This window comes from Helobdella robusta, assembly GCF_000326865.2.
Source record: "Helobdella robusta unplaced genomic scaffold HELROscaffold_40, whole genome shotgun sequence".
NCBI lineage: Eukaryota > Metazoa > Annelida > Clitellata > Rhynchobdellida > Glossiphoniidae > Helobdella > Helobdella robusta.
In genome coordinates this window covers 880,163-891,192 of record NW_008704903.1, presented here as the reverse complement: position 1 = coordinate 891,192, position 11,030 = coordinate 880,163, and the positions used below count along the sequence as shown (strand labels likewise).

The window sequence follows — 11,030 nt, the reverse complement described above, 5'->3', positions numbered from 1 at the left end:
CAGATACAGATAGAAATACAGACAGAAATACAGATAAAGATACAAATAGAGATACAGATAAAAATACAGATAGAGATAAGGATGGAGATATAAATAGAGATAAAGATAGAGATACAGATAGAGATAGTGAGACAAGATACATCGCCATCATCATCGTCGTCATCACGCAAACTTACTCAGCAGCTCCCTGATACACTCTGTCACCAGTACCCTCACATTTCTACCATCAATAACGATACCTTCGTTAATTAATTATTAATTAATTAAAATAATTACGAATAATAATTATAATAATAATAAAATAACTATAATAATATTTACAATTGTAATTATAATTACTGCTACCTTTATTATCGTTGCCAGCTATGGCAGAGAATCTCGTCAGAGCGACAGGACTTGAAACCCTTGAATAAAAACGAAGTTTACCATTACTACTATTGCAGCTATTACAATTACTGCTGCTGTGGCTACTACTACTACTACTACTACCATTAATACTACTCCTGCTACTACTCCTGCTACTGCTGTTGCTACTGCTGCTGCTACTACTACTAACAGGTTAACGGCTTCATCCTCCCAAGCGGGTAGGAGGGAACAAGCCCCAAACACACAATGCTCGATGATGTTCAGTCGGTTCTGGAGTTCTTCTCTGATTGGTCGGTTGATTGGTTGGTTGGTTGGTTAGTTTGATTGTTGGTTGGTTGATTGGTGTGATTGATTGGTTAGTTAATTGGTTTGTTAGTTAATTGATTGAATACTTAGTTAAAGTTAAATAATAAAACAAATAAGCCTATTGATAAAACACTCAAGCAATAAGAGATCGATCAGTAAACCAATCAATCAATCAACCAATCAATCAATCAACCAACCAATCAATCAATCAACCAATCGATCAATCAACCAACCAACCAATCAATCAACAAATCAAAACCTAACCTCTCCATATCGGAATCGTTCGCAGAGCAATAATTTTTAATCTTCTCGAGTTGTCTCATCATGTATCTTTGCAGTATTTCGGACACGAACTCTTTCTCAGTGTCCGTCGGTTCGTGCCACTTCATGCCCAAATTATAAATATCGGACGACCTTCCCCAGACCTTCGTTGTGCAAATATTTCAATACAAAAAAAACACATTTTTGAACGAATTAGGAGTTATGAAATGAAATGTTTATAATAAAATTAAAATTATACTAAAATTAAAATATATAAAAATTAAAATAAAATTAAAATATAATCAATCAATCAATCAATCAATCAATCAATCAATCAATCAATCAATCAACCAACCAACCAACCAATCAATCAATCAAACCGACATTAATAGGCAAGAAATCCTTGACATGCTGGTCCCAATCCCGAACAGTGCACCTAAAATCCAGGGCGTATATGGAGCTAAGCGCCCAGAGAACGTTACGCAACAAAATGCCAGAGAGTTCAATAACCTCCTTACACTTGAACTCTAAAGTAAGGTCAAGGATGCTCAGGATGTTGTCCCTGAACTTCACTAACTCAAGGCCGTTGAAGGAAGATATCTTAAATTGCGGATGAATAGATAGATAGATGGGTAGATATATAACTTAAGATACTAATAGATAAATAAATAGATTGACAAATAGATGGATGAATGAATGTATTGATAAAAAGATAGATAGATGAGAAACGAATGAACAAATAAATAGGTAGATTATGATGGCAGAAAAGCTGGACAAATAAAATGAATAAGTGAATGAAAATTGTAAAAGAAATAAATAATAGATTGAATGAATAAATGAATGAATAAATGGACGAATGAGTAAATAAAAGAATAAAACCTCGGAGATGATCATGAGATGCCAGAGTATCTCATTATCTACATGCTCTTCCTTAGACAGATCCTCCGCTGGTGACAATCATGATCATCATAACCATCATCATCATCGTCGTCATCAATATTATCATCATAATCGTCACCATCATAACCATCATTCGTTTTAATAACCTCATTGTTATCATCATCATCAATTCAAAACATCATCATCATTTCCGAACTACCTGTCAGTCTCTTGACGATCAAATCAGAGCAGTGGGGCATGAACTTGGCAAGGGTCAAACGGGGCTGAGCCTAATTAACATAAATTATTATTTTATTATTAGTAGTGGTAGTAATCAATAGCCAACATAAATTATTAAAATTATTAATACCTTATTTAGCCAACCAAATATATTTTAATAAATTTCAAACTGTTAAAATTTGGTACAACAATGTCATTTGTATGGGCTAGTCTAACTTACATAGGACAGTGACAAAAACGCGTGACCTACCTGCAACAACTAAATATGTAAATACCCTTCAAGGACCGTACAGAATAAATTAAAAAATTAACATAAATTGACAAATTATGTTAATGAGGTGGGCCCTTCCTGTCCAGATACCGACCTTTACAGCCGCCTTTACCAGTTTGGAGGCGAACCTTCCAGCAACTTTGATCTCGAACACAGATCCGATGGCGAAATTGTGAATCTTCTTCAACACTTCCTAGGAGAGAGAGAGAGAGAGAGAGAGAGAGAAAGAAAAAGAAAAAAAGAGAAAAAGAGAGAGAGAGAGAGAATGACAAAATTGAAGATTGAGCGAATGAATGAATGAGTTGATGGATAGATGGACAAACATATGAAGATAAAGAATGAACGAATGAACGAACGGATAAAAGGAAATTTACTGTCACAAATAACATGAATAAATTTATTACCAAAACATTCAATCATTTAATCAAACAATTAATCAATTAACCAATTATTCAATCAACTAACCAGCCAACCAATCAACTAACCAACCAACCAATCAATGAACCAACCAACCAATCAATCAATCAACAAACTTGGAAGATAGGCAGTGAGGTTTGTGAGAGTATGGCGTTGGAGCTAGATATGACGCACAACTCCAAGGTCACCTTCCAATACAACAAGATAATAATAGCAACAAGAACAACAAAAAAATTATAACAACTATAACAACAATAACAACACCAACAACAATCATCATCATTACCACCATAATCATCACCACCATCATCATAATCATCATTACCATATTCATCATCATCATCGTCATCATCATCGTCGTCATCACCATCATGGTCATCACCATCATCACTATTGCAAACCTCTTCAGTTGACATCCTGTGCTGGGCGGAACTGTCCGTTCTCGTGTGCTGATGGCTACTGCTCTCTATCAACGATATCACCCTGACGTAGATGATGACGTAATAACAACAACAATAATAATAACAACAACAATAATAATAATAACAACAACAACAATAATAATAATAATAACAACAATAATAATAACAACAACAACAACAACAACAACAACAATAATAACAACAACAACAATAATAATAATAATAACAACAATAAACCGACCTGTCGAAGAAGAGCAATACGACACCTTCAAACTCAGACGTTGCAGAACACAGCTCCCTTTCGTGCTTATAATATTAATAATTATATTCTTATAATAATAAAATAATATATATATATATTATTTATATATATATATTATATATATATATGCCTCCGCTTAGTTCTTTCAAGAAATTCGTCTATAAGTTAATTTTGAACGATCACTTTTCATTTTTTACTATTTAACTATTGCAGTTTCTGTTTTTTTTGTGTGTGTTTCTTATCATTCGTTTTATTCAATCTGCGTTATGTCACGTTGATTACATCAGGTTTTCCTTTTACGCATGTTCTTGCAATATCTTGATAGGGTGGCCCAACAAGTGTAAACTTCGGCTCTCTCTCCCTCCCTGCTAATGTATTTTGCTGGATAGAAGATTTTTTGAATTGAATTGAAATACGTGCCATACATTTATACACGTGCCCAATAATTTAGGAAAAATGGCGCGAGATATTGTGACAACCTCCGTTAAGTTTGGATAGTATTCGGAGGCGTTGGACGAGTCCACTATTGGTAGGAGGGAGACCAACATGCTTATTAACTGGAAGGTCATCTGATGATGATGATGGTGGTAATGACGACAACGACGATGATGATGACAATGTTAATGAAGATAGCTGAGAAATTGAAATTAATGAACAAGATGGACATAAAGATAATAACATCATCATCATCATCATCTCACCAGGCTTTTCTTGATATCGTTGGGATCGATCCCGGGCAGTACGAGTCTCAGGAGTGGGATAACATGGAGCCTTCCTTCGGGATATCTCTCGCAATATATCATCATAGATCTGTGTGTGCGTATGTATGTGTGTGTATATGTGTGTGTCTGTGTGTGTGTGTGGCATGTGTGTCTGTCTGTTTGTGTGTATAGGTCTGTGTGTGAGTGAGTTTCGTTATAATGTTCATCATCCAATTAAATATCTCCTCATCATATCATCATCCTCGTCATCATCACAACTACCTACCAACCTGATGACAGAATTTGTGCATTGCAGGCAAGATATCAGTCTGTGTGGTTCCGTCAGAGTTTCTAAAGCCGCGTAAGTCCTGAGTTGCGTGGCGGTGGCGACGATGAAGATGATGATCTCCATCGTTATTAACATGAGGGCAATGATGGTCAACCAAACGATTAACCAATCAACAGTCTTCATTCAACCAGCCAGTCAACAACTGACCGACCGACCAACTGTCTCTATTTAACAAAACCACCGTCCAATCATAGTTCTTCATACAACAAAACCACCGTCCAATCACGGTTCTTCATTCAACAAAACCACCATCTAATCACAGCTCTCCATACAAAAAAATCACCAACCAATCAACGTTCTCTATGCAACAAAATCACCATCCAATCAACGCTCTCCACTAAAAAATACCAACCAATCAAAACCTGACCACACTGAACAGAACAGCCAAGCAACCAACCAATCAAGTAAAGGCGGGATGACCAACTCCGGTCTGCACATGGCCAGATTTTTAAACGTATTTGCAGCCTCAGCACTTCCGCTCTTACTAAACATGGCCGACATCAAAGATGGCGACAGGCATTCGACGAAATTAGTGATGTCACTTTCAGTTAGGCGCACATCCTGGGGAATTTCCGGCTCCCACGTTTTTCTTTTTTGGGAGAAAGCTGTATGTGTGTGCGCGTGTGTGTGCGAGTTATGGATGTGTGTGTATGCATTCATGTGCGTCATAATAACGATGATGATAACAATGATACAAAATCGCGCGACAATTTCATTTAACATCCATCAATTAACTATAAAACGAAATTTACCTCGCACGTTAGTCTGAGATTTGATTTTGTCGTTACTGCCGTAACCCCCAAAACCACCACTATAACCATTACCATCATCGCCATCATCATTTCTATCATCACCATTTCTACCATCACCATCATCGTCGTCGTCGTCATTATTTCTGCTGATGTTATCAACGGTGATTTTAATGTCTTCAGCTCTCACTAGAGTTTCAAAGGTCTTCGTCAAACTGTCGTCGTACGATGCAGCAACCTCGCCATTGTCGTAGCCACCCTGCCGTTTTTGTTGCTGTCGTAATGATTTGTTGGACGGCGATTGTTGCGGCTGTTGTGGTTGCTGTTGTTGCGCTGCCGCTGCTGCTGCTGCCGCTGCTTGGGGTTTTCTTAATGGGTGCCATTTTTCTCTGGTGATAACCACAACGACAATAATAATAATAAAAAATATGAATAATAATAATAATAATAATCTCACTTTTGCAATCTTCTCACGAATTCCAGTGAAATTCTAGATAGGAACTTGAGCATTTTATTCTGAAACAACATATATGAATATTCATCGGATAACTAAAATTAACATCAGGGACTAGCTAATTGAAAAAATAACCAGCTCGTTAATATTCATGAACCAAGCTCATTGAATATTCATAAGTTAGGCTATCTAATTAATATTAATTGTCCAACAAAGAATGATTACTTACAGACCACTGGCCGTGATTGGATGGATGGTAGAATGATTCTAGGGCCTTCATTAATTTGCTTATGTGGGTCTGTGTGCCAGACTTGGAAGACTGAAAAAATCGTTAGTCGGTCGGTCGGTCGGTCGGTCGGTCAATCAATCAATAAACCTATCAATGAACTAAAAAATCCACCAACTAACTAACCAGTCAATCAACCAATCACTCAACTAACCAATCAATCACTCAACTTATCAATCACTCAACTAATCAATCAATCAATCAATCAATCAATCAATCAATCAATCAATCAATCAATCAATCAATCAATCAATCAACCAACCAGCCAATTAACCAACCAACCAACCAACCAATCAACTATCCAATCAATCAATCACCAAACTAATCAATCAATCAATCAATCAACCAACGAATCAACCAACCAACCAACCAGCATGTAGACAATCCAGCGAGCAATGTAGTTGACGTCGTAACAGTCCATACTCCTACTCACTTCCATTTTTTTGCTACCAACTGGCAGGCAGAAACTTCGAAGAAATCTAGTGAAGATCTGATGATGATGATGATGATGATGACGATGACGATGATGGCTATAGTACATCGTCATCAGTATTATCACCACCACGTAATCATCATCATCATCGTCGTCGTCGTCGCCTTCGTCGTTGTCGTCGTCATCATCATAACCTGATCTAGATACGGTTCCCAGTTAATGTATCCAACACAATCATGAGCCAACCTCGTCAGCAAGTTCACAATGTTCTTTAATTGGAATGAATGAATGAATGAATGAATGAATGAATGAATGAATGAATGAATGAATGAATGAATGAATGAATGAATGAATGAATGAATGAATGAATGAATGAATGAATGAATGAGTCTAATACACAAACTTACATGCAAAAGTTTGAAAATTGTGAAAACATATATAAGCATACATACAACCACACCTAGGCACACATACATACACACATACAAACACACAAACATACAAACATACCAGCTCCCATGGAGGACAACTGACGCAATTGCAATAAAAACTCATGAACTCATCAAACCATAACCTGTTTCGTTTTATGTACGTACGTATGTGTGTGCGTGTGTGCATGTGTGTGTGAGTGTGTGAGCGTAAGTGTGTGTGTGTCTGTGTGTGTTTGTATGCATGTACGTAAGTACGCACCTATTTTTTGAGTATTGTTAACAACCTTTCGTGTAAGTATACATAGACGTTGTAATACACTTAGCCAAACCAGCCAAACCAATCAATCAAGCAGTTATCCAAGCAAGCAACCAACCAATCAATCATCTAGCCAATCAACCAATCAATCAGCCAATAAATCAATCAATCAATCAATCAGTCAGTCAGTCAGTCAGTCAGTCAGTCAGTCAATCAATCAATCAACCAACCAACCCAACACTTCTATCGTATTCTTCAGGGTATAGCAATGTAGGTAGGAACAACTCAAAATTATACATAGCCCTGGACATGCTCGTATCAAATGGACACATCAACGGCCTCCATTCGTCCAGCATTTCTTTTGTGCAGTCCACCGAGAAATAACTGTGAATGATGTTTGTGTGTGCGTGTATGTGCGTGCGTGTGTGCTGCGTGCGTGCGTGTGGGTGTGTCATCCTCATCGTCATCATCACCATCATCATTTACTCACACTCTAGCCGCCTTGATAAGGCTCTTTAAAATTGCTTCAATATTCCTGAAAAAGAAAAAAAAGAAAGAAAATAATGATTGAAAAACTTTCAAAAAAATACTAAAAAAAACTAAAAAAGTATATAAACATACTCGGGTAAGGAGATGAGACCATTGTACTCGTAACGATTGTTGATTGCGCCTTCCATCAATCTGTATAACAATTTCCAATCTAACACTAGCATCCTTCGAGGTATCAGCTCCTTTTTCCTTTTTTAAAAGCAAATTTGAATATTTTTATTTCTCTCAAAAAAGAGGGGTGGGTAAAAAGCAAATTTAAATCATAAATAGTGATAATTAATTGTTGAAGGAGATTATAATTGCAGACCAGATAAATTTACAGTTTACCTAAGCAAGGTAGTCAGCGATGTTGCGTATCTCTGTATCAGTGAGTACTCCATGCCTGGGGTTACTAACACCTCGAACAGTAAATTTATGAAATTGATGTGGTCTTCCATAGAAAACTTCATCCCATTAAGCCTAGTATATCTACGTATGTTATGTGAAATTTTTCTCCTTAGTCTTATAAATAATAATTATTATGGAAAGATAATTATAAAAATTATAAGGAATTATATTATTAACATTATGTATGTAGATTTTTGTATCAGTGGTACATATCATTAATAAGGGAATCTGAATATTAATGATAGTAATATAACCATCATTATAACTATTACATATTCATTATATATTGTTCAAAAACATGCACACACATACATACATACATACACCCCACATAAACATCTATATGCACATATACAAAACACACACACACATATACATACACATGCACTCATACATACATACATGTATACATATATATACATGTGTATTCATACAACTCCCACATATACACACTCACACACATTTACAGTAAATCAGAATTAAATTAATTAACAAAAATTAAATTTTTCACTTTGACAGTTGTCCTATCCAATGAAGCCCTGCAACTTTCAAGTCCCTAAGTATGATTGCCCTACCTAACTGGGCCTTAATCTCGGCCAGCTGTGTGTTAGATTCCTCATCAATAAGGCTGGCGTAGGGCAGTAGTGCATTGTAAATTATCTCCTTCTGGGGTCTGAATCCTAATTTTTTCTCTCTCTCCTCAATGGTGGCCAGGTGGTTCTCTACAACATCTGTGACAGATTCATTTAGACTATAAGAGCAAGACATCTTTCTGCCCGGTTTTGCCTGTTCTGATTTTTCACTAACTCAATTTTTTTTTACTTTTTATTTAAAAAGTTTTAATTGTGATGAAATAAAACAATTAATTAAAATTATTAAAATTAATTTATTTAACTAGTGATGAATGAACGGCTAAGTAATTTTACTTCCTACGTAAATGTAGTAATATGTAAGTAAGTTGGTTAGTTAGTATAGTTAATTAGTGATTACTTAGCTGGTTGAGGACATTTAAATTTTAAAAGGCATTTTTAAAAGTTAATTTTTTTTCATCAAACAGATCTGTATAATTTTCCCAACATATACGAAAATAATGATTAAAATAAATTTTATAATAGCGGAAATTTTTTAATTAATAAAAATTATGATAAAAATGATAATATTACCACCTAAAAGAGAAAATTTGATGCAATTTTGTTATTAATAAACTGTTTTATTCGATTTTTACTTTTTTTACTTTTGGTATGATACGAAAAGAAGGGATGGTTGGTTTAAATACTTTTAATTTAGCTGTTTCATCGTGACTGCTAAAATAATCCGGGAAAATACGAATAAATAAATGAACTTAATATATATATATATGGTGTTTTATATAAAAATATATATAGTGTTTTATATAAATATCATAATAATAAACAAACTGTGAACCATTAACTTGAGTATTTTAGAGCTAAAACCATAACAATTTGAGATTTAGTACTAAACAAATACATACACACTAGTGCCCCAAGCGGATAACCGCAATAAAAATTTTCAAAACTCTGCGGATTTTGTTTGTGCGGATTCAAGTGTGTTATTTAAAAAACTGCCCGCAAAATAAAATTTTCAATTTTTAAAAATTTTCAGATTAACAAATTTTGTTTTTACGTTTGTTTGCATATATTTACGTGGGATGAGAATGTATTTGTATTTAATGGCCATAGTTGAGTCTCTCTGGGGTCCACGTTGATAAAGCCAAGCGAGCAGCTTCTACTAATTACTTCAGCAGCATATATATATAGAATATTTATTATTGTAATTCTACATGTTCAGCAGATATGAATAAATAAAGTTAGTTGGCTTACTTACGAAATTGATGGGTTTTAACAAACAACTACCTAATACAAAAGATTTACTTGAGTAAAAAATATTTCTTAAATTTTTAAAACAATATAATTAAATCGAATTATTTAAAATTATAAAATTATCGTTGTCAATTTAAATTATTTAAATAAAATATAGCTTTTTGTTTAGAAAACAGAGTGGCTTACAGAAGCCATGGTGGGCTTACGAAATTGCATGGGTTTCAACAACACAACTAATAGGTACTAAATATAAATTTTACTCAATATGTTTAAAACATTGTAATTAAATCGAATTATGTAATTTGAAATCATTTTTGTCAATTTAAATATTGCTTTTTGTTTCGAAAACATGTAGCACTGATTACTGGTGCTTTTATAATGAATTTATATAATAGAAATAAAGCGAGCAAAATTGTAATATAAAAGCGCTTATAAATCTAGGCATATTGGCTCGGATTGGCTTGGCTCGGCTTGGAATTGGATGTTAAGCAAGGTGTGGCCTCAAACTACTTTGAATTTTTCCAGAAAAATTTAAACTGCGTGCGTACATATGTTGCAATGGTTATTACTGTTGTTTTTATAATGAATTTATATAATAGATATAAAGCGAGCAAAATTGTAATTTAAAAGCGTTTATAAATTAGCTAGATATGTTGTGAACTGTTCTTACTAAATGTTCATGTTACGTGATGATTATCCTTCGAGAACTTCTAAGGAGTGCATGTGACAATACGAACAAAAAGTTGATTGAACGTTGGAAGCGGCTGGACGATATTAATAGATAGACGTTTACTCTAGTTCTGACATGTTCTAATACTAATAATAATTTCTGACATATGTACAAAAAACCGCTATCATACATTGATTGATTGATTGATTGGTTGGTTGGTTGGTTGATTTATTGATTGGTTATTAAATTGAAAGTACAGTATATGTATATACTCATATATATATATATGAGTCAAATAAATATTTTTTATAGCTTGCTCGTTAAAACCCATGCATTTTCATAAGTAAGCCAATAAGCCAACAATCCAAGGAAGTCAAATAGTACGACCCGTATGTTAGCACATCACTGGAGCGCTAAATTTAAAACATGGCTTTAATGTTTAAATGTCTAATCTCATTGAATTAATGAATTAATATTTCAAGCTTTAAATGAAAAAAATA

General features: G+C 34.5%; 1 protein-coding gene across 1 annotated transcript in view; it reads right to left on the bottom strand.

Annotated features, from left to right (window-relative positions):
• Positions 1–8,787, bottom strand: part of HELRODRAFT_113797 (hypothetical protein) — a gene marked incomplete at its 5' end in the record, with an annotated part of 19,289 nt that extends 10,502 nt beyond the window's left edge. Inside the window, 23 exons of the mRNA XM_009025179.1 lie at positions 436–649; positions 937–1,097; positions 1,318–1,533; positions 1,813–1,880; positions 2,033–2,102; positions 2,418–2,512; positions 2,853–2,928; positions 3,142–3,223; positions 3,404–3,468; positions 3,901–3,993; positions 4,126–4,234; positions 4,416–4,493; positions 4,872–5,063; positions 5,681–5,739; positions 5,907–5,987; positions 6,322–6,453; positions 6,591–6,665; positions 6,907–6,970; positions 7,318–7,467; positions 7,574–7,618; positions 7,705–7,821; positions 7,960–8,100; positions 8,531–8,787. Of these exons, the coding sequence (XP_009023427.1) occupies positions 436–649; positions 937–1,097; positions 1,318–1,533; positions 1,813–1,880; positions 2,033–2,102; positions 2,418–2,512; positions 2,853–2,928; positions 3,142–3,223; positions 3,404–3,468; positions 3,901–3,993; positions 4,126–4,234; positions 4,416–4,493; positions 4,872–5,063; positions 5,681–5,739; positions 5,907–5,987; positions 6,322–6,453; positions 6,591–6,665; positions 6,907–6,970; positions 7,318–7,467; positions 7,574–7,618; positions 7,705–7,821; positions 7,960–8,100; positions 8,531–8,787 (2,640 nt within the window). The remainder of the gene's footprint in view (positions 1–435; positions 650–936; positions 1,098–1,317; positions 1,534–1,812; positions 1,881–2,032; positions 2,103–2,417; positions 2,513–2,852; positions 2,929–3,141; positions 3,224–3,403; positions 3,469–3,900; positions 3,994–4,125; positions 4,235–4,415; positions 4,494–4,871; positions 5,064–5,680; positions 5,740–5,906; positions 5,988–6,321; positions 6,454–6,590; positions 6,666–6,906; positions 6,971–7,317; positions 7,468–7,573; positions 7,619–7,704; positions 7,822–7,959; positions 8,101–8,530) is intronic.
• Positions 8,788–11,030: the final 2,243 nt, after the last annotated feature.